The 27980-nt window shown below is 35.4% G+C and overlaps 3 protein-coding genes across 12 annotated transcripts in view; 2 read left to right on the top strand and 1 right to left on the bottom strand.

The window, feature by feature from the left end:
• LOC136853627 (probable glutamate receptor) overlaps positions 1-7295 on the top strand; it is a 9543-nt gene extending 2248 nt beyond the window's left edge. The window contains exons 2-11 of the mRNA XM_067129441.1: positions 44-189; positions 333-426; positions 651-800; positions 1364-1502; positions 2968-3125; positions 4031-4182; positions 4801-5110; positions 5374-5532; positions 5793-5936; positions 6582-7295. Coding sequence (XP_066985542.1) covers positions 44-189; positions 333-426; positions 651-800; positions 1364-1502; positions 2968-3125; positions 4031-4182; positions 4801-5110; positions 5374-5532; positions 5793-5936; positions 6582-6749 — 1620 coding nt within the window. The 3' untranslated portion in view covers positions 6750-7295. The remainder of the gene's footprint in view (positions 1-43; positions 190-332; positions 427-650; positions 801-1363; positions 1503-2967; positions 3126-4030; positions 4183-4800; positions 5111-5373; positions 5533-5792; positions 5937-6581) is intronic.
• LOC136853630 (phosphatidylinositol-glycan biosynthesis class X protein-like) lies at positions 6705-27980 on the top strand. Of its 2 annotated transcripts, none has more exons than XM_067129445.1 (7): positions 6705-7549; positions 9229-9372; positions 10091-10244; positions 10721-10851; positions 11178-11352; positions 12441-12607; positions 27961-27980. In XM_067129445.1, exons 2-6 carry the CDS (start codon positions 9239-9241, stop codon positions 12573-12575), a joined length of 729 nt encoding a protein of 242 aa, XP_066985546.1. In that variant the 5' UTR covers positions 6705-7549; positions 9229-9238; the 3' UTR covers positions 12576-12607; positions 27961-27980. The 2 variants fall into 2 exon arrangements, with proteins under 2 accessions (XP_066985546.1, XP_066985545.1); XM_067129444.1 differs by lacking the exon at positions 27961-27980 and adding an exon at positions 14957-15197.
• The window catches only part of Nup98-96 (nuclear pore complex protein Nup98-96), a 34255-nt gene continuing 19375 nt past the window's right edge, over positions 13101-27980 (bottom strand). For all 9 annotated transcript variants that reach the window (XM_067129432.1, XM_067129434.1, XM_067129437.1 and 6 more), the window contains 13 exons: positions 27640-27774; positions 26817-27210; positions 26143-26200; positions 25315-25552; positions 24336-24536; positions 23701-23938; positions 22961-23103; positions 22166-22280; positions 21668-21823; positions 20319-20486; positions 19435-19532; positions 15870-16110; positions 13101-15149 (listed from right to left, as the gene is read on the bottom strand). In XM_067129432.1, the coding sequence (XP_066985533.1) occupies positions 14963-15149; positions 15870-16110; positions 19435-19532; positions 20319-20486; positions 21668-21823; positions 22166-22280; positions 22961-23103; positions 23701-23938; positions 24336-24536; positions 25315-25552; positions 26143-26200; positions 26817-27210; positions 27640-27774 (2372 nt within the window). In that variant the 3' untranslated portion in view covers positions 13101-14962. The remainder of the gene's footprint in view (positions 15150-15869; positions 16111-19434; positions 19533-20318; positions 20487-21667; positions 21824-22165; positions 22281-22960; positions 23104-23700; positions 23939-24335; positions 24537-25314; positions 25553-26142; positions 26201-26816; positions 27211-27639; positions 27775-27980) is intronic.

Below are 27980 nucleotides of genomic sequence, written 5' to 3'. Positions count from 1 at the left end.
CACTCTTCCTCACTTAATTATTCTCCACCTTTCTCGATTGAAGGTCCTGCATGTGACGTCATCGAAGGACCTCTCCTCCCTCATCTGGGAATCCCCAGACTGTCGAGGATACTTCATCCTGATGCAGGATCCTGAACCCCTTTTCAGTTTCCTGGAGGCCGGTGAAGAACCTTGGGACTATGAGGGCAAGTAGGTGACACCCGGCTTGCTAGGACATCTTACAAGCGTTGATACATTGGGAGCCTTTTCTTATGCTTAACATTTTGTGCATTTATACATATGCATTCTCTCTTTGGGGAGAGTAATATGTATATTTTTCACGTATCTTTCAGATACATATTTGTTGGACTAACAAAAGCTCAGTTAGAGAGGGTCACCTCTTCTCCCAGAGGCAAGAAGACTCAACATATCATAGGCCTAGTTAAGGTAAGCTTTAAAGAGGAAACTTTTATATATTTAATCATCATCGTGTGATCTCCAGAACTGCAAAAGGAATTAAAAGATAATTAAAGATAGCTTCATACCATTTGTTCTATAGCTGTTAGTAAAAATAGCCATATTTACGTCCTTGTTTTACCCTTCTAACTAAAGGGGATGTAAATACGTTCATAACATCAATGTAAAGTAATTCTTAATTTAATTAAATGCAGGGATCCAGTCCTGAATGGCTAATATACAGGAATCAGCTGTACTGGGGAAACGGCGTCGCACTGGCCAACAGATGGCGGGTCCATCGGTTCACTTCGAACGCAGAGATCTTCCCTGACAAGATTTCAAATTTAAAAGGAGCTACCATTACGGTAACTAATATTTGAGCTTTGTTTAATATTTGTCATAGATCAGTTTATTAACTTTGATTCAAACTTGAATGAAAAGTGAATAGGTTATCAGTAAAATAAAAGAAAAACAATTAATTTCTCGGGATGCATCATGATAAGAAATAGTTACAAAGAGTACATAGTTAATAGTAATAATATAACGGGCACTGAACATCGATTTAGTTATATCAAAAAGCCTTGAGGATAATATAAAAAAATCTCTTAAATTATGTGTTACTTAAATATGTTCATTATATAGGCCTTCTAAATCCATTCTAATTCCAGTTCACCTTGAAATTACCCCGTTTCAAATGAACAGTCTGATTAAAAGTTTTTACCTTCATTAGCGCTAGCAAAGTTTTCTGTTACTGAAACAAAAAATTATCTGATGCCAATAATATGACGAACAACCTGAGTGTCTCGCTTGGTTCTGGAGTTTAAACGTCCCACCGAACAGAGTAGGCCTAGAGATGTCCGATAATATAAATACGTGAAAATATTACTAAATATATACTAATATATCATAAACATGTGCTTTTTTTCAGCTAATTACCTTTGGATTTGCCCCTCATGTTCTGTACGGGCGTGGCAAAGGAGGGCAGCACGCTGGACGGGATATGCAGGTGGCGTTCGCCTTATCCAGGGTCCTCAATTTCACTCTGGAGTTCCGCGAACCGCCTCCTGGTAAGACTCGCTTTCGAAGTCCGACAGTCAGTCAGTATCTAGCACAGTTTACACACTACGTAAGCCTACACTGACTGCCAGTGCTCTTACATTCTTCCTCCGTGTTTCCTATAACCTTCTGTTATTTCTTTCAAATGAGCACCATTTCCTTTGGAAGTTTGAATTTCAAGTCAGTGGCACCTGTGGGCGTGTTCCAAATTAATAGGGTGTATCTTCTGAATAATATTAATAATAATATACTTCATTCCCGCTCTCGGTTATTCTTGGGAAAAATTGACACAGCAGATGTGACTAACAATTATAAAGTTATTTTTGAGATATCTGTCATGGTACTTTCTTTTACAGAGGATGTATAGATACATTTGAATATAATACAATCTTTTGTAAAATCTTTAACAATATTATAATTAAATAGTAGCTTAATTCATCAAGAATATTTCTCATAAATAGAATTAATAGCTTGAGTAATTATAAGAATTGTAGTTAAAGTAATATTTCTCAGTAAAATTTCCCAGAAACCCCTACGATATTAAATTACTGTATCAGTTTGCCAACAGAACTTCCTCAAAGGTTACCTCAGTGATGAAACTAACCATATGCAACCTGCTAACAAACTAATATTCGTGTTAAACTTTCCAAACGTAGTTACAAAGTACTTTATAACGTGCCACACGACTGAACAAAGTGAAATAACCAATCTCCTTCATTTGTAATAACCGCTCATAAACCATACATAGTTATCAGGTTCACAATATACTCGTTATCTGTAATTTATGTAATTCGTGACCTTTTCTCAACTCTCGTTCACTCCACCAAGTAGGAATATTCTCCTTTCTCCGGCAATAAGTAAAAAAACACGTTATTCGTGTTTATCTGGAATGTTTGAGGAAAAAAAGGCATTATAGAAGAACAAAGTTTAAGTTAATAAATATAAAAACGAGCTTTCGACCTTCACTAAAAGATCCTGCTCAGCTCAAGAGGGCCGTAAGGGAAGTAGAGAGGTTTTTTTTATATTTATTTACTGAAACTCTGTGTTTCTACAGTGGCTTTTTTTCTTAAACATCATCATTATTATCATTATTATTATTATTATTATTATTATTATTATTATTATTATTATTATTATTATTATTATTATTATTATTATTATTATTATTATTATTATTCAGAAAGTGAACCCCATTCATATGGAACAAGCCCACCAAAGGGGCCAGTGACTTGAAATTCAAGCTTCCAAAGAATGTTACGGTGTTCATTCGAAAGAAGTAACAGAATGTAACGAGAAATACAGAGAGAGACTAATTATCAGAAAAACAGATAAATTAACAAAGAAATAAAAACACAAGTAAATTATTAAATCATTAATAATTTTTATTTCTGTCAATCGTCTGTCAATCACCTTTCCTCAAATGTCCTTCACGCATTCTCCCCGGAAAGTAGGCCTACTTCTAAACCCCGTTCACAGGAGAACTCTGGGGATCGAAACTCGAGAACGGAACTTGGACGGGACTAGTGGCAGCCCTGGAGAGGAACGTAGGACACATAGGAATGGCCAACATCTTCCTCAGCAACAACAACGACAGGACGGACGTCCAAGACTTTACGAGGCCATACGATGCAGACGTGAGTCGCGTAGATACGATGTACCAGTGATATCCCGTTTCTGAAATCAGGTCAGATGTCGAGTGAGGCCGGTTTTCTCGGGAAAGATAGGACGATTCTACACAGTAGGATGTCGCTGCAGTATTTAGAATTCTTTTCCTGATAAGCTACAAGCTTCATTCTTTCCGTTTTCTAGTTTTATTTAATATTTCGTGAATAAACAAGAGAAAAACAGATGGGAAGCACTAAAGTACTGGATGATAAAGGCTTCAAAGCAATAGGGTCTGCCCCGCTCTTTTCTCTTATACAGTATTTCATTGTCTCCTCTCTTTTCCTCTCTAATGCCCTGGCTGTTCCCTCTCACTCAACATGTCAGCTAACTATTCTATTCCACCAAGGATAAAAAAGAATTAAAAATAATTAAAGGTATCTTTTATGGAGTGAAAATTCAACAAAAATGTGGATTTTAAGCTAAATACTGAAAGTCTGTTGAAAGCGCAGCTGACATAATTATGAAAAAACGATTATTAATTAACATAAACAGATAACCAATTATCAATTATGCCATCGGAAACCAATAAATCAGAGTTATCGGAGCTAATAAGTATATCGGAACGCTGGAAAACAGGATTTTTTTTTCTTTTATAACAAACAGGATAGTCAGAAAAATCCGTTGAACGTAGGCCTATAGAGAGAACACAAGCAATGCAAGTGTACATTCAAACCAAATCTTCTTTATACGCGGAATTTTAGTCTATCTAGACATAGACTGTTGTATGTAACTAAGAGTAAAGCTTTTTTTAACTAATAGTTTTTTTTATTATAAAGTTGACCATTGCATGGGGCTTTTTAAAAAGAACGGTCTAGGGCTTTTTAAGTGTTATTTTCACTCATGGAACCTCAGCACGACTCTCCTCACGCTGCAGGGAAGTTGTTTCATGGCCAGAACCGACCCACCGCAGCCCCACTGGCAATCACTCGCTCTTCCGTTCTTAGAAGAGACTTGGCTGGCCACATTTTTCGGGCTTCTGTTGTTCTGCGTTCTCCTCTACTTCACAGGAAGGCTTTCGGCAATATTGTGAGTCACAATAAGTTCCTGTAAGTATGCCTTGAAGTCAGTGACATATGGTGATGTGTTTGAATGGCTGGTTGGTGAAAAACGTAAGCTTCTGTAAGGAAATGAGGCTACAAACACCTTACCTTGTCCAGTCTCATTTCGAAGTTTGAGTACTTTATTTATATTTTTTATCTATTGCTTAATATCCATCGTTAATTGCTTTGTTCTGGTCTTGTATTGAATAATGTGCAGACCAGTTTTGTCTTTATTTTTTCGCCATCTTAAATATCTTTTGAATTATTAGGCTTCTTAGTAATGTATCAAATTATATTGTTGTTTCGATATTTTATTATGAACTGTTTAATACAATTCTTTCAATAAATGTGATCATTTATAAGACCATCAGAGTGTAATCACCAGCTAACATCAGTGAGGAATATCATGTATACTCTGAAAGACTCAGTTTGCCGCGTAGACCAAAAGTGAAAACGACAATCATTTGCAAGGTTTAGTTAACGGGATTTGCCTTGAAATTCTAGTCTTTTAATACTAAGAGTTATCACATTCGCAAAGATGGAGTCAATTCAGCACAGAGATCTTTTAATCCACGTCAGCAATGTAAAATTCGTCTCTTTACAGCGGGGAAGAACGAGGGACCTTCCAGAGCCTAATTTCCTCGAGCCTCTACACTTGGGGCATCCACTTCCGCGTGTCCCTAGACCAAGTTCCGGAGATGGCGCCCACACGAATTGTGGCGGTGTTTCTGGGCGTCTACGCCTTGATCTTGACCACTGCCTACTGCAGTAACCTCACTGCCTTCCTCACCATAGCCAGACCTCCCAGAAGCATCGAAACTATAAAGCAACTGCATGCATCAGGCCAGGAGGTTCTTGGTATGGGGTATTTCTTCAGGACGTCACTGTCCTCCTCTGGTAATGTTGACATAAAGGTACGACGTACACATTGATGCAGGGGATTATCATTGCACGTTTAGCTGACATTTAAGCACATATATGTTATATAGTCTATTCCTGTCCCTGTAACAAATAATTCATTAATATTCAGTGTATGAACACTGCGACTTAATGAATCAAGTATAATTTCGTATAATGTAAGACGTCAGTTTGGTGATGAAACTAGATATAGTTCAGATAAAGTGACAGTAACGTCCCTGATCAACTATATTTTTGTTAATTCCCATTCCCATTCCAGAGTTTAGCCGAACGTTACCACGCACTCTCGGATTTCGACGAAGCCTTAAGCCTCCTGAAGGGAGGTAGAGGCGTCTTTCTAGAAAGCAGGAAATATCTGGAGTATCTCATTAGCACCAAATTTACCGTCCATGGCGTTCCGCAAATGAGGATTATGAAGGTAAATATGGTATTAGTGAGAGAAAATATTTGATATTCATGGTAATAACTTTAACTGCTGTATAAACCGTGATGTACAGTGCAAAGAGGGCTTATATGAATGACTCATGCAAACATCCTTGATACACTTAGTAACCTATTTACTTGTCATTTCCCATTTTTTATCACTATAGAAAATGGGAATATTTCGCTGCTTAGATGAATAACGTATTAAACTATTACTAAAAATCCTCCATTATACCAACACCTCTGTCTCTCCAGGAATGTTATGCTCCTTATAGTATTGCTATAGCCACCCAGAAGCACTTTCCCATGAAAAAGAGTTTCGACAGAGCCATTGGGTGGATCTCTGAGAGTGGCCTTGTTCGACGATGGTTCCTGGACGTGCTCAGCTTAAACAAACAGGTACCTCCCCAGCCTTAGACGGTAACCATTTCTCTTATAGTTTTTATATGCCTCGTTCATCTGTAAACCTTATTAATGATTTTAATTAGAATTATTTTCAAAACATCACTTCCCCAGCACCATCTGTTATTCCCATCTGTAACTCATGCACATCCCTTGATCAGCTGCGATGCTGTATCCAAATTGTCTTTACCTGATGGTCCAGTTTCTTAAAATATAACATTGATGCCATCGCCAGAAGATAAATCACCAGCTTTTAATTTCCATGATTAAAGGTATCAGATAGTCTCAACCACCATAAGGACACTAGTCTTACATTTCATAGCCAACGCCCTCTGGTGGTAGAAGATAAAACTGTAGATCCCTGTTTTCATAAACCCAAAAAAAAGGCTATGGAAAGGTTAAGCCGGTGCTAACTATAAAAAACGACATTCAATGAAAATGAAAAACAGATTCGTATTGCAGTGCCAACGAAATGCTAGAAAAACATAACATTCTTGACAAAAATAATCGTAAGCTAAAATTATGCAAATCTCAAAATAACGAGGATCATAACAAATTTCATCAAACCACATATCCAAAGATTAAGCTTTTATCATTGCTTCTCTTAGCCAGTCACTGAAGTAGGCCTACCTCCCTTTGCAGGTAGCTGCAGGAGCAAAAGAAACGGAAACTACGGCAGAAAATGGGGACCTAGATGCAAAGGGAGTGATTCCTTTGGGCATCGACCACATGCAAGGACTCTTCTACATATTGCTCCTTAGCCTCACTCTCTCGACGCTCGTCTTTGCTGTAGAAATCTCTTGTTGTTAGGGGTAACAGAGTCTAAAGCAGCGGTCTCCGGGCTCTGCAGGAGAAGTCTTTGGCGCAACACGATGTCACAAATCATGACCTGGCTGCAACATAATTTACCAGAACAAAGACATTAGTCCTTATAATTTCTTAAATAATTTCGTATATATCAAGAGAGAACAATTACGGTGCAACAGTCGGACTTTTATTAATCCCAGAATGCATATGTGCAAGGTACCAATCAGTACTCAATTTTAATGTTAAAAGTCAACACTGGAATTAAGGGAAGGTATGAGAAGAAATTTTGAGTTATAACACCATAAAGACCGCTTATCAGCACGTCAAAGATAAATGATATGAAAAAAGGTTAAATATGGGAAAAAACCAAATGTGTACGTCGTAAAGAGGTAACTGAAAAATATGGTGAATTTCTATCCAGCCAGAATCTATGTCAGGAAGATAAAAACGAATCAATAGTTAATATCTTACTTTTATAGATCTATGCAGAGAATAACTTAAGAATTGGAATGAATTTATCAAAAGTAAATGTGGCACAGAGAAAATAAACACTGAACAAGGGGAAAATACTGCAGAACGAGAGAGGGGGCCGTTGTAAAGGAAGCTCTCCTCAACTACTACTACTACATTGAACGGCCCGGACGACCAGACTTAACGTTTACCATCCTTCTTATTCCCTTGTTATATCTTTATATACATTCTTACATGCCCCTTTTGGGCAAGGTGCCAAAGGCCTGCGCGGGCGCAAGGCCGGTTTAATATAACCTGTTTATAACCACTAGGATTTTTGGAAACCCTTTCAAGTAAGTTGTTAATTCGCTTTTATTTTTGTTCGAGTAATTAAAATGAGTATATACATTTATTGTGTACGGTTACTGTTAACTTTAGCGAAATAATAAATTTTTATGTGATTTTGAAATATATCACTTTCATAAGTCATCGGAAATAGCCTATATTACTCTAGTAAGCCAAAATCATTAGGCCTACATGCCCCCCAACTCATAGGCTAGCCTACGTCTATCAAGGCTAACTTTGTCCTAATAGGAAGTTCCTTCATTGAGAAAGGAATAACTGAAAATGAGTAGAATGCAGGGTAGAAATATTTAGTAGCTCCGCGCAGCCAACGGCGTTATAACTTGACTTTTTCTACAGTTTTTTGGTTGCTAATTATGAATTTACCTTTAATTTTTTGGCGCTCGAGTGTAATTAACCTGTAATTAACCCCTTAAGTCCATCCAACAAGGGGTTTTCATACGCGATCTTCACAAGACAGAGCACGGGTACATCTGTTTCAAACGGTTCATATCCCATCCGGCAAGTGCAATAACTTGTTAACGTATGGGTACCCCCCCCAGGCCAGTACTAAACACGGCAAAGGGACATTCAATTTGGCCGACAACAAACAGATGCACCGCCAGTATCAGAACCCCTAAAAGTGTAAAAAAAAAAAAAAAAACAGTTGAAAAGGTAAAAACAGGCGCGGAGCTAATAGGCTATATGGAATTACCGAATGCAGAATAGGGGGTTGCGATTTACATTGGCGTGGCCAAAAAACCCTCCAGCTAGGTTAGGACACGGTGTCCATGGTTAGGTAAAGATAAGTTTGGTTAGGCTCTATTCCTTCTGAAATGCCTACAGTAGCCTTGATCCCCTACTCTGCATTCGCTCCCTGAAAACCAATGGAGACAATGGATATATCCTAACCTAACCTCACTACAGTGCTGGGTCCTGCCTGTTAAACCTGACCCTAAAGGTAGCTTATGTTGTGGCATCTCATTTTTTTAATAAAAAAGAAAATGTCATAGGATAAATTATGCAAAACAACATGCGCTACTGTATTGCTACATCACGAGTTTTGCCAAACTGTACACAGGAATAGCAGTTCGTACGTATGAGAAGAGCAATCACTGAATTATTGGAAAACACTAATTGATTATATGTTTCTTATTGGTAATTTCCAATAATTTTGATGGGAGGAAAAATCAGAAACTCTGGGAAAGCTTATTAAAGTCTTAATCATTACTGTAGGCAGTGGCAATAATTTACCAAGGTAAATAATCACCAATGTACATCAATGGTTTCCTAATTGGGAGACAGTAGGTTTAAGCTAAACAAGTTATATAGCCTAAAAAGTGCCACATGATAGGGCTGGCCAAGGCTGTGGCAGCTAATTTAGACATTGTCTTCTCCATTTATATTAGGATAGAAGAGACAGACTGATCTATGGATTTGTCAGTCTTTATTTTGACGTAAGGCTAACTCTTTACCATCAAATGGTGATGTTCGAGTGTAATTAGTTTAGGCATTAGCACATTAACCAAGTAAAACTTGGAATAGGCATAGTCTAGGATTAAGCTAGCGTAAATTAGTGGGGTTTGGCTGTATATGAAAAAATTTATTTTAAAAAGTTATGTACTATTACATTTTGCTTTTATTGTTATATTACGATTTCTCCTGATAGGAATGACTTTTGACATTTCAGGTTGGTCACAATGCGATATTCTGACTTATATCTGTTGGCTCTATTAGCATTGCAGTTACGTCTGTGTTTCACTTCAACATGTCCCCTGGTACTGAAGACCAACGCTCAGGTGGAGCGTAGGCTCTTGAATGAAGGTTTTCACAGGTACATTAACCCCTTTAGTATGTATTTTGTTATATGATTTAGTATAGTGTATTATCACCCTTTATTAGGGGAACCTCTTTAGTGTGCGCTTAAAACAGGTCTGTAAAAAATTACGAAAACAAAGATGTTTCAGTCTCTTAGAATGAATGATTCTGATGCTTCCTTGTATTTACAGATACATCCATTTTGTTGTGTTTTGATCAATATATTGATTACAATATATCAACTAGAGTAACCATGTTGAAAATTATCTTAACATAAAAGGAGTTGACTTGGCAAGTCCCATTCTCAACCAAAGGACATTGCTTATCGTTCCTTTGTTGTGCGTACATATATGGTTCTGTGTAAATTCCACTTCAAATGATCCAAGCCAAAACTCCCTCACTGAAAAATTTCCCATTACAGATATAAATTATATTGGAACAAATCACAATATGTTGAAGTACATTTAATTTTTTTATGCACAAAGATTTGAGGATTTATGAAATATCTATCTGTAACCTTCAGCTGAAGTATAAAGTGAATGTATTGCCAAGTGAGTTGGTAAGATCTCCCCCGCACTCACTTGCTTCTACCTGTAATTACAGTACAGTACCTTGTTCCAAAAGAATACTAATATTAATACTCATATTAACTAACATTTTTATAACTATTGAAAATCAGATTTCATTAAAAATTGTACTGTTTCGTCGTAAAACTTAATTTTTTTTATTTACAGAGATCTAGAAACTACTGTGTTTTTGTCATCCCCAGAAAATTTACAGAGTTGCATTGCACTTGTAAAGGATATTTATCCTCCAGGATCTTATGTGGATCCCAATCAACTAAGATTTCTCAAGCCTTTTGGAGGTCCAGATTTTTATATTCCTCAGGTAATAAGTTCACATGCAGACTTCCCTTGATAAAATATTGTAATTCTGTACATATTGAGATATTAAGGAGTTTTATGACTTGGATGCAGATGGAGATAGTTTTCAACAGTTACTTGAATCTCAGTAGCTTTTGGGGTGGAGGGAATGTGCATCAGTTGGCTACCTTGTTAGGAGGGGGGAATATTTCCATGTTTTGTATGTCAAGGTATCACTTTTTATGTACAGTTACAGATTATATTTTTAGTGCAAGCTACAAATTTTAAATTAAAAAATTTAGTTATTAAAATGCTGGCACTATACTTTAAGTAGCTTTTCAGGTTGTATACTTCTCATATCATCTTTAAACAGAATTATTTTCAAAGTAGCTCTGAATAATTGTAGCTTATTTTTGTAATGATGAAAATTGGTCTTAAGCTGTCTGAACATACCTTCAGTTGGCCATTGAACTCATTGTGACACAAAAACATTTTTTCCAGATGATAAATGTCGAAACACCTGAACATTTTTCTCCAAGAATCATGGCTTATTACTTTGTTCGCCCTCGTCCCTTGGATGATGGACGATGGCTCATCAACATGACCATTCCAGTTCACTTTCGATATCACAGGTTAGTAAAGTTATTTTTCAGATAATATCAAGAGAGCCTTGAATGCCAGAACTTTCTCTTTAATGTCAATTTCTTAAGTGACTTTAATGTCATTTCTTAAGAGACTAATATGCAGTCTAATGCATAATTGTTTCCTGGCCTTGATAAATGGAATCGGAAATGGATCAAGAAAAATAATATATTTCCCTAAACTTTTCTTCAAGTGATGCACATCATACAGTATGCTAAAGTAGTATAAGACTGTATTTTGTATAGTGAGCACTTATTGTCTCCACACTTTGAAAACGAGGAATTACTGTGCATTAATGCTTCTCTTTACATTGCAGAGCAAGAAGTGGGACATCTCACCCTCTCGAAGTAGGTGTACGATTGCCACACCCACTAATAATGTTGCAGTGTGAAGATGTTGGTGGAGATGCATGTAGAGCACTAGCCCAATTGGAGCCATGTCCACCTAGTGGAAGAGATCAGTGTGAATGGCTCCCTGTACATACATTTAGTGTAAGTTATTGTTCCTTTACTGTTTTGTAAATTTTCATACACACCCATTGTTGAAAAATAGCCAGTATTTATGGTCAACAATTATCAGATAATTCCTCAGAAAGGGAAAGAGACGGTAATCATTAGGGCACATGCTGGAATAGATTGCCCTAGTCCTCAGTACTGGTTTTTGAGTTTAGTTCAGTATTTGCTTCCTTCAGTTTATTTTTGGAGGTTTTGTTGAGTTGTGTAACTTAGCTATCATTAATGATTTACATTATTCATTTAACCTTCAGCTAAGTTCATTGATATATGATCCAAACAAGTTTTCTGCATACTTTTACCCTTAATATTATCATTCTTATTGGCGTTAAAGCTTGGACATTTAAGAGACTTACTAATGCATTGCTAGTGACCTTTTATCGCTAGCATTGGTAACAATCATATTCAGTGGTATTGATGGCTTTATTAGTTTTGTGCTGGAGCTTCACATGCTGAGACAAGACCTTCATGTGCTATTTGTGCTGGAGCTTCACATGCTGAGACAAGACCTTCATGTGCTATGTAGTACAAGTAGTGGTCAAGTGTTTATGATAGCAAATAGTTTTAAAAACATGCTAACACAGGTGATGAAGGGGTGTCTTTTTTTTCAGGTCGTCTGTTACCAATGGCGATTTTTAAATACATTAGGTAAAGCTACTGATGTTGAGGAAAATGATGATTGGAGCTGTTCTCACCCTTAATACAGGAGGTTACCTTTCATCCACCCATAACATCAGTTGCTATTACACATGAGAGGGCTAGTCAGTTGCAAAATGATGGGCTTTTATGTTGACACAAAATATTTTTTTCACATCATCCATTAATTTATGTGGAATTCCCTCCACCCAGCCCCACTTTTCTTGTAGGTCAAGGGAACACACAGGAATGACATAACCACCACCAGCACATGGTTTTGGATTCATACATGACCACATTGAAGTAATGTTCTTTGCTGCAGCATTTGTAAATTTATTAGTTGTTGAAAATATTTCGTAAAAAAAATTGATTTCAGCTTTAGAAACTTCCTTATTTCAGTATGAATTTTATTACTTTTTTTTTTTTAACAGACATCTGAAGCAGTTATGGGCATCATACCAGTGGGAAACACTGATCTTCTTGACACAGTTCTTGTTACAACGACTTGTGTCACTGCTGGCGCAACTCTGCTGATTTTAGCCTCACTCAAGAAGAAGAAAACCTGAAAATTTTGTAGTCTGACCTGCTTATGATATTAGTAAGTGTCATTTTTTATGCCCATTTGCTTTCATAATTTTTAATAAAAAAAAGTTAATTTTTAAAAAATTTTATCAGTGTAACATTTGCTGAGCTGTTGAAGAAATAAGGTTTCAGTTAGACATGTAGCAGTTACCATCTATATGTTGGAAAATATAACAAGATTTAAGTTTTACAAGGAAAGCCAAATTTTATCTGCTAAAGTATACTATAGCTAGTTCTGTTACCAAAGATTTAGTATTTAGAGATGCTTTAATTCATTGTTTCACATCCTGATATATTTAGGTGTTTCCCCCGTTTTATAAAATTTAAGTTCTCAAAACTGCGTTTGAATTACACTTGACTCATAAGTAAGGTTATAGGTAAACTGGAGACAGAAGGGAAGTAATCTGGTGTTTTAGAATTTCTAATCATGCGGCACTGGTTCAGTCAGAAAGAATACAAATAACCAGACTTCTACTATCACTCTGTGTTTGCATAATAAAACTGTTGAATAACTTTCTTGCAAAAAAAATTTATTTCATACAGTAATGTTATAAACTAAAATACAGATGAAATAGCTTAAACCACTAGCCTTTTAAATATAAAACATTTAATCCATGTTTAAAAAATAAACCGACATGGGGCAACAAACTAACAAGTAGTTTCACTGATATGGACGAAAGAACAAAATAACTTCAGGTGTGCTATTAATATACATTAAACAATCAATACCAATTCAACAAGTTCTCATTGCCTGTGCTACTTCAATCAAAAGCACCACCTTTAGTGGCAATTCTGTAAGTATTCTTGTCAAATCATTAGCAACTTTTCAATTGAGTCTGTGTGGACAAAATTCCAAGATGTATGGTAAAATGAAGCAGTGCACTCAATAATGAGAAAACCAGTTATATTCCACCATTCAGATAAAAATATGATGCACTTACTCTCCAAACCAGAGAAATTATCTACACTTTCCTAAGGGGAACAGCATAATTCTACAAAGTGATCAGTTTTGTAACAAAATGTTTATTAGAGTTTTCAACCCATTTACCATCCACCATAATAAATGCTTTCAAGAATGTAAGTAGACAATGCAAGCATTTGCCAGAAGTAATTCAACAAGGATAAATAATCAGAATAACCTAAATAATAACATTTTCTAAAAGACTTTAACTGTTCCACAAGTAAATGAAACTAAGGGTAATCATAAATCAAGTAAGGCTAAATTCACCAGCAAAGCTCTTGTCTTTAAGAAACCCATTCTGCATCCTACTATCAAACAAAACCATTTTGTATAGAACACCTCTTCAAACCATAACTTTCGGACAACTGCTTTCCCATATATTTCACTACATGGTGGTCATAAAAACAAGGTACCTAAGGAATATCAGAAAATTTTTACAGACCATTCGAACATACATTGCTACTAAAATAAAACAAAAATGTTAACACTTAAAATTTCAACAGTTATTTCAATACAAAATGTCTAGGAAAAGTATCTACTAGCATGGCCTCATGATACATATAATACAGCTACCATCTTACATTCAGTGCAAAAGATTTATTCTCGGGAGTTTAAAAATAAATACAAATCACTTTACCTATTTACAAAAACCCCTCTTTTCACAAGGGCTGACCGACAAACTAAACCATCTAGATACCAAATTAGTTCTTTTTCCAGTTAACCAACATTGCTGTCAATTCTTGCTGGTGAAAAAAATACACTATTATGGTTAAATGTAATGGAATAAAATGAAAAACCAATGCAAAAGCATCTACAGTATTATGATTAATATACAAACTGAACCATCCATTAAAACTATAAAGTCTGAATATGTTTCCCATTATGAATAACTTGTTATCTCATAGTATCAAAATGTACAAAACAAATGACTACCAAGTACATTTATTTACACAGCTTTCCCTAATTGTACTTGAACCACCTAGTATATACATTACGCAATATTTACAAAATTGATTTGAACCCACTATGGTGACTGATACACAAAATCCACTCAAAACAGCTTCCATTACTATTAATAAATCCCTTAAAACAGCTTCCATTACTATTAATAAAACCCTTTTTATTTACGATACTGACCTCAAATTCAACAAAAATATAAATATTTTTCTAAGCTACATAAACATAGTGCTGTAGACATGAAACACTAATTAATGGTCCTAATTTAACACTGTTTGCCATTTCATAATCTAATCTATGACTGATATTTATATTCAGGAACAAAGTGGCACAAAGCATTTATGATTAAGTGGTCAGAGAGAGCATACAAAATAAGATGAAACTTAAACTAATACTGTACAATGTATTTACTTATACAACCATAAGACTAAAAGTTTTTTTTTAAAGATTTCTTCAGTCGTATGTTGAAAGATGTGCAAGATAATGTTCGGTTACCAAATTAAGCTCTGCCAAAGCGTAATCGTGTGTGAGGGGCAAGCCTGACAACTGCTGGGATAGAACCTGTGTTGCATCGGCTCCATCACCTACTACAGCCCGTAATACTCCAACAACAACACGACTCATTTCGGACACACACAGTCTGTATGAGAAAAAGAATATTCTTAATAAAAAGGTAGCAAAATCTGAATTTATATTTTATCATACATTTTCTTTTTACAGTTATTAGACACCCTCTCTGTTAACAGTACTGAAGAACCCATATCTAAAAAAAATATTAAATATTTGAACAATTTTAAAGTAAGTGTCCAATTAACACACACAAAGGCTTGACCCAAGTCTCGAACAGACAGTAGTGACTTAGAAAGACGATTTCATAAAGGCAATAAAATTGGTTTTTAATATAGATGACTAAATTATAAAACTGACTAGTTTACTTAAAAAAAAAATAAGACTAATCACCTTGGAATGGCAAGGTGATAATGTGTGTACCTGATACTGAAACAACTTATTATGAATCCAAGTCAAAGTTCTGGAAAACAGCAACCTGTGAGGGTGATCTTGAGCTAACCTTTGATTCATTTAAATGTAATCTGACATGCTGCTGAAACAGCATACTTAATCTGAACACAATACTATCATAGGAGACAAAATTCAGGAAAATGAAGTTTTTATAACATAAAAGAGGTTTCATCTCAAACCTAAGTAAATTACTTTTATACAAGTTGGCTGGGGAGTGACATGTACCTATATGGATGTATGGCTGTAATTACAATGGCCTTTATAAATAATAAAAATTTGAGGGGGGGAAGAAATTGAAATCCACAATTCTTAAAACCCCAAAAAAAGGCTATAAACTCACCTATGGGTAGCAGTGGAACATTTCAAATTATTCAACCTTGAACAGAGGGCAAGCAGTCTTGGACGAAGTTGTTCTAACTGGGCTGGAGTCGGGTCTGCAGATCTTTTCATATCACCAACAACTGAGCAAACATCCAAGTAGTCCGTATAAACCCCACCACCAATAGCCCAATCCACAACTTTATTTCGAACATCGTCATCACAAAACTGATCAAGATAGCCTTGTAAGTAATCGTGATCCTCTGCAGAAAACAAACACAAAATCAGTTCCTATACATAAAAATATCTCACAAGTACAAACCTATATCGTGGTAATTTAAGATACAAGCTGTCTCAGAACATTATGCATAAGGCTATCATAAGTCACACAACTTACATGCTAAAGCACTGTGAAAATTATTCTTACGCCACAAGTAGGTGATTCCCAAAAGGAACCCAGCAACATGCAGTTGTAAAACACTAAATATTTTTACTTTTTTACACTGACAGCAACTGCAAATAGAAGCCATATAGTTTTTATTATAAAGCTGTACCATAACACAGAAACCATCCTGTTATTGTTGTAAGCCAATTAAACCATACCAGGGAGCTGAAATCCCTAACTTACAATGGGTTGGATGATACAATTAACCCTTAAACGCCGAGCCTCTATTTACAAAAGTGTCTGCCGTATGCCAGCGGCGTTCGGGAGTTAGCGCCAAAGCGGAAAAAAAGTTTTTTTTTTCAAAAAATCACAGCACGCTTAGTTTTTAAGATTAAGAGTTCATTTTTGGCTCCTTTGTTTTTGTCATTGCCTGAAGTTTAGTATGCAACCATCAGAAATGAAAAAAATATCATTATCATATATAAATATTGAAATATATGACAGCGCAAAAAAAAATTTCATATATAATTCTATACAAATCGCGCTAAGCAAAACGGTTAAAGCTAACGAGTTATTTTTTTTTTTTGTATTGTACACTAAATTGCGATGATTTTGGTATATAACAAATTGTAAAACGATCAGAGCAACACAGAGAAAATATTATCACAAAATGATGCATGAATTTGTAACGCTCGGACATAAAAAAAAAGTTTTTTTTTCAAAAATTCACCATAAATCAAAATATTGTGCTAGAGACTTCCCGTTTGTTGCAAAATGAAGGTAATTGATTGAATATTACTAGAATGTAAGAGTTTTAGCTTACAATTGCGTTTTTCGACCATTTCGGTCGAGTCAAAGTTGACCAAAGGTTGAAATTTTGGCACATCGTGATTTATATGAAAATATTTCAAAACTGATAAAAGCTACAACCATGAGATATTTTTTGTTGTATTCTACATGAAATTGCGCACATTTTCATATATAAAACCTTATGTAACGGCTATTAGAGAAACGGTGCAAACATTACGACAGTGATGGAAAAAGTTTTTTTCAAAAATTCACCATAAATCGAAATATTGTGCTAGAGGCTTCCAATTTGTTGCAAAATGAAGGTAAATGATTGAATATTACTAGAATGTAAGAGTTTTAGCTTACAATTGCGTTTTTCGACCATTTCGGTCGAGTCAAAGTTGACCAAAGGTTGAAATTTTGGCACATCGTGATTTATATGAAAATATTTCAAAACTGATAAAAGCCACAACCATGAGTTATTTTTTGTTGTCTTCTCCATGAAATTGCGCTTATTTTCATATATAAAACTTTATGTAATGACTAATATAAAACAGTGCAAACATTACGACAAGGTAACGAAAGAATTTCTGAGATTTTCGGCCGAGTTACCGCACGTGGACGTAAGGAACAAGTTTTTTCAAAAATTCACCATAAATCGAAATATTATGCTAGAGACTTCCAATTTGTTGCAAAATGAAGGTAAATGATTGAATATTACTAGAATGTAAGAGTTTTAGCTTAAAATTGCATTTTTCGACCATTTCGGTCGAGTCAAAGTTGACTGAAGGTTGAAATTTTGGCACATCGTGATTTATATGAAAATATTTCAAAACTGATAAAAGCTACAACCATGGGTTGTTTTTAGTTGTATTTTACATGAAATTGCGCACATTTTCATATATAAAACTTTATGTAACGGCTAATATAAAACGGTGCAAAAATTACGACAAAATGACGAAAGAATTTCTGAAATTTTCGGCCGAGTTACTGCGCGGATGTAAGGAAAAAGTTTTTTTCAAAAATTCACCATACATCAAAATATTGTGCTAGAGACTTCCAATTTGTTGCAAAATGAAGGTAAATGATTGAATATTACTAGAATGTAAGTGTTTTAGCGTTTTTCTACCATTTCGGTCGAGTCAAAGTTGACCGAAGGTTGAAATTTTTTGTAGTCGACGTACGGTATATCTGCTCGGCACCCAACAGACAATTTTAGTCGACGTACGATACATCCAGTCGGCGTTTAAGGCTTAATATAGGTAACCATATGCTACTGTTAAAGAAAGGCAAGAACTAAATGTGTACTCCTCTTCTCTTGATACTGGAACAAACCAGTCCTACCAGTTGGTGTATGTTACTACCATTTACCAGAGACACTATATTAAGAGGAAAAACTTTTTACAATAAAACTTGTTTTTATACAAACCATTTAACCAAAACATAACTTTAACCGCATGGAATGCATAAAAGTGCATTAAATGAGGCATTACAAAAAAAAAAAAAAATTCCACCAGCTATGCTTAGTATAAAACTAGTTATATTGTAAAAATATAAGTTTGTTCTTACAAACCAATTAATTATAAAGTAGCCAGAATCACAATTTTAAACAGGAGGACCAAGAAAGGAAGATGTAACAGCCAAAGTCAACTACCACAAATAAACTACAGGAGTTAGCAGAGAAAATTCCAATAAGTACACTTCCATGAGTAATAAGCTTGTGATGGAAGATTTTCCATGAGTAATAAGCTTGTGATGGAAGAATTTCCTGACGATATGCATTTCCAAGTCATAGCTCTGTAGTGGAAGACAAACCCAAGTATGACACTTAGCAAGCACAAAAGGCATCAAATCATGCACTCCAAGAAATACATGCCTCCACTGATTCGACAACTGAGGAATGAATCATGAGGATAGGGAAGAGGACCGATTCAAAACCCTTCCCACTGAAATTACATACTCTACATTGATTATAGGTCCCAATGCAAGCAAACTGCATCTTCTGAGTGAAGGGCCAGCCTTGTGAGACCAAAAAAAAATTAGCTCAGTGGTCTGGTTATACTACTTAATAATAATTGACTGTAAAGGACAAAATGACTTTATACTAATATGATCTATTGATCTATAGCCTCATGGGAGACACAGGAATGTCTTCTTGAGCCACAGAATCAGGGTAGAATTAGCAAAATGATGAAAAAGAAAACCATCCCTGCTGGAAGATTGAGCTCTAGCTACAAACTCTGAGGCCAAGAAAAGACCAACCACAGACCAGCAACTGGAGAGGAAAACTTCCCTTGTAAAGGCGTAGCATTCACTAACACGCTCAGAGAAGGTCAAGGTGATAAAAAACATGGTCGTCTTTCTTAAAAATTACTGCTCAAGTTGAAATATAGCCTTACATGTCTTTACTTACCATTGACAATAGAATTTGGTGCAATAGTGTCAACAATAAGCATATGAGCTCTATTGTAATCACCAGCCTTCAAAAGGTACCATGCTTCTTCATCAACCCTGAAACATAGTATGTAAACATCAAAACAAAATACAAATTAAAGTTTCACCTTACTCTAATATTCAACTTCATCTGTCCTCTGCATATAATCATCAAAGAAAATATTTTAATACCATATACTTAAAACAAGATCTGGCTGATGCCTGAACAGAAGTTTTTTGGTATATCTTTCACCCTATCAAATTAAATTTGTAAACAGAACCGCTCATACATCCAAATGTATTCATTTTGATATACGTATATGTACTCTGTGTGACCTAATCTTGTCTCCACTCACTTAGTAATATCAAGTATTGTCAATGTCAATAAAACTTCTGACTTTTACAGAAAATAACTACATTACTACAACTGATAATTAGAGCTAATGATCTGTTTGTTCATATTGTAGAAAAACATTATAAAATTATGCTCCCCATAATTCTGGAGTGCCTAGAAATTCCACCTTATTTTGCAATGATACTGATTACTGCACGAGGTATGTAAAAAATACTATCTTTAATCAGCACTATTAGCAAAGATAACCAGCGGTGGACAAACAACCAGCATTTAAGGAAGTTTAAGAATTCAAGGGTTGATACTTCAAGAAGAGTAAGCTTAATTTTAGCACCCTTGGATATTTTCCTTTTAACAGCTATCATAAAACAGAGAATGACATGTACACAAACTGAGGGTAATGGTAAGAGGTATTTCGAGTAGCACTGTACTTATAAAAGTTAACCAACTGGAAATTTTAACTTTCTACATTATACCCTGTTAACAGATAATTAAATCTAGTCAAAACTTACATGTTCAAAACCCTGGCCTTGATGGCTTTTGCTTCATAAATCCACTTTTGTGGAATATGCAACTCCTCTACAATAAAGTTTTCTTTCATGTTATATTTAAGATCTGCCTCCAAATCCTTCCCGACAACTATGTGGCGCTGCAAAAGAGCCTGTACCTCTTTAGTTCGTCTGAAAGAGAAAAATTAAATTTCACACACTGCAAAATACAACTGTCGAACACAATGATGTTTTGCTCTTATAAGAAGGGCATCATGTGGATGTAGGTGGGAATTTTTGTTTGTTCAACACAACCCATTAATCTCGAGCTGCCTTTGTACATACTGAATTAATCCCTGTTTTCTGAATATACACTCAGATTCCATCTGGCCATACCCTAACACTCTGCACTTACTCTCAACATGACTCCAAAGCTTTCAAACCTCAACACTGATCTCCCAGATTGTTTTTGTGTGAAGCAACATCATTGTGCTAGCCTTTGCCTTGACCCAAGTTTCCCTCTTTTGAATCTTCCGTCACTGTCTTACCTTTATATTATGCTTATATTTAGTAGTGATTAGTAGTTTGTAAATTTGTGTGTGTGTAAAGGGATTTGATGTTACTCTTCCTTTACAGGATTTTAATAAGTGATTAGTCATAGGAGTTTTAATCAAAGTTTTCCATATTGTGGGGATACTTCAATTTACACTATTTTCTTTTTATTTTATTGAAATAAAATGCTGGTATGACTGGGATTAGTTCAACACAGGTTAAGGGAGCTTATGATTAATGGCATTGAATGACAAATGTTTCTTGAATTGCAACATCAATGCTCTATCAGTGATGGATACCAGAATGTATTCAATGTCAATAACCACATAAGAATAAGAATAATTGGAGAGAGAAAAATCAAAACTCCACAATAGCTGGCTATACATAGAGGAAAATTCATGATCCATGCAAAAATTGTTTCAAAACTGAACATTTGCTTTTAAAATTAACCCCAATACTAAAAAAAATAAAAAGTTCATGGAATCAGTTCTACTTTTAAAAGCACTGGTAGTATCTAGTGACCACGATTTAATGTAAACTCTATTCATTACCAATTATACCAAAATGATAAATGAGACTGTAACTAAGGAGGATATAAACTAGGTTTCCTTGTTAAAAAAAAACAGCATGCTATTCATTACATGACAAATAACGACTTGGAAAATACCTGAGCAAGGGGATTATTACTTGTCACAAAAGTAGATTTCTGTTTAAAAAGAGCAGCTCCATGTCATAAACTTATCCCACCACATACTTTTACAACATCGCTTTATATGGAAATGAATACTGTTAATGAAAAACAGAATCAAAGAACAACAAACCTTTCCTCATCAACAATGTTTAATAAAACAAATGCTGCCCAGTGCCACTGACCAGTGGCTTCCAATACAGCTGCCATACTCAGGTGTAATCCAGCACTCAAGTGTTCAGACAGATGGTGGTACCCCAAGGACTCCAATACACGCCACAAAAGCCAGCTGAAAAAGATCATCCATTATCATGCAATAAAAAGCAACACCAGAAAATTACAACTAACAAAGGTCTGATAACAATTAGTTTACCAGTTTAGTTACTTTTGTAAATTCAAATGTTGTAAAAAGGAAAAATTAATATTGAAATAATACAAAACTTCATTGTTTTTGTTCCTCTATTCCCAGTATGAGAGCAACATTCCCCATAATATGCAAATGACATACTCTCTACAAACCCAATATCAATGCCAATGACTTCCTAGGCTACAAAACCAAAGCAAATATAGCAGATGAATGTACTGAATTTGTTATCCCTGAGAAAAAACAAATGCATGCCAACAAAATTACCTGACAGTAACATCTACAGGATCAGAAGTAACAGTACCAGGGTTCAGCAGTGTCTCCAATCTATGCATAGGATCTGTGAAGAGTTTCAGTAGGTGGTAGCAGACATCGAATTTCACTGGAAGAAAAGGTAAAATGTTTCGATGAAGTACCGTCAGTAGCAAATCCACGATATTGTCTTTCAAAAATCATCCAACAATTAATGATAGCAAGTATCTTCCCTACCAAAAAGCATCAACAATAAAGTTTTTATGAAAGTTTTTTGAAGGTTATTTTACATCATTTACTGCGATCTGTTTATGAATAACAATACACAAAAATATGATTGCTAGGCCTGTGCTATATATTTCTAAATTTGTAGCCTAAGAAGAGTAAAGCCAGTACCAACAGCAGTACTAAAAAAAGAAGCACAGAGAGTGGCAGTAATGGCATCAGTACTATCCATCTATGAATAGAACAAGGGAAAAAACTAAAAAGGAGTACAGATAGGGACACCCTGGAGTCTGCTATGTGCAGATGGCCTAGGGTTGACAAAAGAAATAGAGAAAAGTTATAAAAATATTTAAGACAAGGAAGCGTGAAAGGCAGAGAAGACTGAAAACTGACATAAGTAAAGCAGCTTATGGTAACTAAAATAGAAGTAAAGTAGAGTCAAGGAAGTTGTCAAGTGGAAACTGTGGGAAAAGTTTTTGGGGTGATCCCAGCACTGCATACCAAACATAATAAGATTATGAAAACTGATGGAGCATCATAGCTACAAAGGGGATACACAGACGGATGGACATTTCATTAACAAACCTGTATCTCCATCGTGACCATGGCGTGCTAGGTAAGAAGGAAGTGGTGCCTCACAGTAGCTTGGCACATCCCCCTTGAGTCCTGCTGCTTGATCATATTCTTGAAGTACTTCTGCTATTGTTGACGTAGCTGGGCACATGTACCTGCAAAGACAAAAGAAAAGGAGAGAATGACTTTAGTTTAGAACAGATCTTATACTTAGGTACTGAGATAAAATTATCAAAATTTTAAACTGGGAAACAATTCTTTTACACACATTTTCAATATGTTACAAATTCCAGTGCACACAATCTCAGGAAATTTTAAACCTTTCAATACATAAATTAAAATACTTATGACAAATCCTGTAATAAATCAAAGGAATAATATTCAATAAAACAAGTGAAAAATGTAGACTTCCTCATAGTCTCAATTTAGAGTACGACAAATCTAAACATTGCAAAGAAAGATCTACCTGCACTTGCCTAAAAACAACTCTGCAAGGTCCATAGCACCAAGCGTATTCATTCTTTTAGTGGTGTTGGCAAAATTCAAATGATGTGCATTACCATAAACAATGGATTTGCAACGGAAGATGAACCAAAGAGAACATACTCAAGAAGCACACGGGGTGAAGTTGAATTAAGACATTCCTACTCACAGAGATGAACAATCATACCTGACATAATCAGAATCACCAAAAAATTTAAGTAATCTGGTAAATAAGATCACAATCAAATAAATGTTTGACATTTACATACCATAAATGCAGAGCAAAAGCTCTCTTCCAGTCCAACCCCTGACAAGTGTTGATGGTAGTGTTAGAAGCCTGGTGGGTTGGTGCTCCAGCTAAAATGCAGTACAATACCAATCGTTCTGGAGACATCATAGCGTAAGTTCCTCCTTCCGCCCAATTGCTTAGCTGCTGGGCAAGAATCTGACGAGGACTGTCCTCACCCATACATGACTGTGCCAGTAAGAGTGCCAAGTGATGGTCACCTAAGGAACAAAAAATTAAAGACAAATACTACTACACAAGTAAATTATAGTGTTGGAAATTATCATCACTATTAACCTGACCACTGCCATAATGGAAATGCCATATAAGTCTTGTATCTAAGTTATATTTCGTGGTAAGTAATGATGTTCTTATTTTTCCTATAACTACACTATTAAATCTAGGACAGAAAAGGTCTGAGCTTATACCATATTATCAAATGATTTGGGAGGGCAAGGATAACAGAGATTCCTTGGGGCTAGGCTTTAAGAACTTCCATCAATGGTTGACCAAGTAAAACTCTGCACTTTCTCATCTTGAATTACCATTTTTAACATATACACACCATAACTCAGTCTAAGGGGAACAGAACAAGAATCAAGATCTAGATTTCCTTACCTTTACTCTGAGCCAACATACAAGCTTCAGAGATCTGCCTAGCGGTAAGGTGTGAAAATATTGCAGCAAGATAGTTTTCTTCACCATCTTGACTCATAGCATACAAAACTTCCTCTTGAACAATTGAGCTGTTGACATTTTCCAACCACTGGCTGACAGCTTCCACTCTTGCTCGTGACTGAGAATATTCGTTAGCACCATCTACAAAATGGAATAAGTTCAGTTACTTTGCAAAGAGAATGATATAGGCTTTTCACACAAACATTTACTAGTTTACGGTATATAAAATTCCCTGAACCGTTTTCATTTTAATGCTTTACATGTTAATGTGTCCACAGGATAAGTAAAGTAAATTGGGGCACCTTACACTGGTAAAGGACACAGCCATTCCCTTGATGCATCTTGCAGTTTTTTGCCCAACTTTGGACCTATTGCTGCAGTTAAAAAAGTAGCAGGATACTCTATGTGAATAACTCAGTATTCCTCTTGGTTAATAAATGAATGGACCACTGGACATTATACACTAGGACTGTATAAATATGGTCATATTAATACCATCCCATTAAAACTGTGAAATCTAAAATCTGGAACCCATGAATCTGGATAAAAGGATGGTCCCTGTGTGTTCGCGAAAACTTTTATCATCTTTTCTAAAATACCAAACTACTTTTCATCAATGATATTTCAATAAACAATACCCTATTTAAAAGAAAAATGGTGAATAAAGAGATGAATAACATTATTAGCCTCAAATAAAATAAGCCTTCATAAAATTTAACTGGACCAAAGACTAAAAGTATTCAAAAGCATGAATTACTGTGTGTATATATATATATATATATATATATATATATATATATATATATATATATATATATATATATATATATATATATATATATATATATATATATATATATATATATATATATATATATATATATACACAGTATACTTTCAATAAAATTTTATTTCTTACCCGATTCAGGAGAATAAAAATGAAGTCTTCCCCACAGTCCAACACAAAGGTTGAATATATCTGAAACGCCTTCATGCTCAATGCCCGCTGAGGATGCAGTAAGAGCTAACTGGTGGAGAAGTTCTCTGTCCTTCACAGGATGGTAATGGGGACATGATGAACTGTCAGTTTCACCCTTCCCGTCTTTTGTTAGGACACTGTACTTCCAAACATCATTTAAGCATGCTTCAGTTAAATGCTGCGAAGAAAATAAAACACTTCATATGGATCCTTACTTTACAATGATAAGGACAAAAGGGTCTTTTGACAGCTGAATCATATTTAAACAAAAAATATCACATTACTTCACTAATAAAGTCTATTTTTTTTTCTTTTTACTGCTTAATCACAATCATGTGATATGCAACAAAACTATCATCTCTATTACACCAGTAAAATAGAGGTGACAATATTTAATTCTCACAAAGCTAAAAGATTTTATTCATTATATAAAAGTTTAAACACGCCAATAGGCCATAATTACAAAACTTCTTAGAAACAGCCAATAAGATTACTTATGAATGGATAAAAATGAGAGCAAGACAATGTTTTATTGCTGACTAAAAGTTTTATTTATAAAAAATAAATTCTCTTACAACAGTTAATGACACACATCCTACTGATTACAAGTACTTCAAACATGAAAAAAAATAGACAGCTTCTCTTAAATAAAAGTAAGGTATCTTAATGAATTAAGCCATGGATAACATTCTTTTCTGTGTGTATGGCAATAACTTGCTAATGTTGCGATCTTTAGAAAAAAAAAAAAAAAAATGGGTAAACACTTACATCAAATGTGTGTGGCTCTGGCTGGACAGCATGAAGTTGCTCAATAACCAGTTTGTAACTGCAAATACAAAAGTTAACTACAGTAAGGAAAGTCAAATTGGAAAGTGTTCATACTACGCACTAAAATCCCTAAACAACATTTTGAAACTAAGTTTGTGGTTATCTATTAATGAGAACATTTGTTATCAGAGAAAATTTTCAAGCCTAGCCTAACACTTCAGAAACCCAAAAAGCCCTGATTAATCTTCTTCACTCATGTTAAAGCATCCCATCCTGCCTTGATTATGTCATGTAACTGCTCAACTAGCACCACCACTTGGCAATCCATTCAGATCATCATTGTTAACCATTATATGTGTTTAGTGTGACATTTATTTATTGAAATATCATTATAGTATTTAACTATGAATGAAGAACATATACATCAATTTTAGCCTCACAAGTTCCTTTCTGTGACACACTCATTTTCTCCACTTTCAACAAAAGATAAATTTCATACGCTTAATAAATATGCCACCAAACATTAAATGTACGTACTAATTTCCACATGGGTCTCCCAAACCTAAACGTGTGAAATATATATATATAAACAATACTGCAAAGTATAATTATTGATCATAAAAATTACATTACACTAAATTCAACTTGAACTGCGCTAAAGCAATATCACCTACCTGGTAGAACTTGTTGTTTTGGCTCTTTTTGGTTGTGTAACTGATCCCAAGAAAAAGAAAGAAACTGGAGATGGATGACTTGGTGGTTCATCCTCTGCCATCTCAACTTCAGTCTCCTCAGGTATTCTGAGAGAGGCTAATTGCTTCCCAGCATGGACCAACATCCAGCCTGGTCCCCATCCAACCCTAAATGAACGCCCCATGAAGGCTCCCATGTCAGATAAGCACTGGTCTTTACCAGACATAAGGGATGAGACAAATGGTACAGTTGCTGTTTGGTGCTGGGGAGGAGCATGACCAGCATCTCTGCCCACATCTTTTCCACTGGGAAGTAACTGATACTCAGTCCGGGAATCCCTCAACAAAGAAGGACGGCTAGGCTCAGCAGAGATACCTGTGACGGAATGAACAATCATTAATTTCTTGCTGATGATTAACTTCCCTGTACTTATAATAAACCTGAATGCTTTTTTTCATCTTCACACATACACAGAGAGAGAGAGAGAGAGAGAGAGAGAGAGAGAGAGAGAGAGAGAGAGAGAGAGAGAGAGAGAGAGAGAGAGAGAGAGAGAGAGAGAGGAGTACAGTACTGTACAATTAACAACTATGATGAGAATTCTGAAAGTATAATTTAATGCGGTTTTTCTAAACATATTCATGAACATCAGGAGTTAAGGACCAGCACTGAGTTGGACTGGCGTCCCCCACCCCCTCTTCAAGCAGCTAAGTTAAGATCCATGTAATCAATAATAAAGCCAATATACTTAAAAACTTTATGTGCTGTGAGAAGTTGTAGTAATTACAGTGAAAATATAATACTTACTGACTTTGGGTGCTTCTCCAATACTTCCACCTTGTGATTGTGCGGCAAACTTTATTTTAGGTGCAGCTGGCTCTACTGGACTTGATGATCTGGTATGGCTCACTTCCTGACCAAGTATTAGTTTCTTAGCAGTAGCTGCAAAATGAGAAAAACACTGTGAATTACCTAACTGAAATGCTTCACAAAATCCTTTTCACCTTCTTTAAACATTATGATGGTGAACAAGACAATGAACTCCCTAATGTAAGTCTAGGACTGTCATGCTCATGCCAGACTTTAAGCAAACTGACACTTAATCCACAAAAATTTCATCCACAACAGGTTTTCCATGGAATACTGAG

The sequence above is a fragment of the Macrobrachium rosenbergii genome, chromosome 27 (genome assembly GCF_040412425.1).
Source record: "Macrobrachium rosenbergii isolate ZJJX-2024 chromosome 27, ASM4041242v1, whole genome shotgun sequence".
Classification (NCBI taxonomy): Eukaryota; Metazoa; Arthropoda; class Malacostraca; order Decapoda; family Palaemonidae; genus Macrobrachium; species Macrobrachium rosenbergii.
Note: the sequence above shows the minus strand (reverse complement) of the source record. Positions and strands in the feature narration are given on the sequence as shown.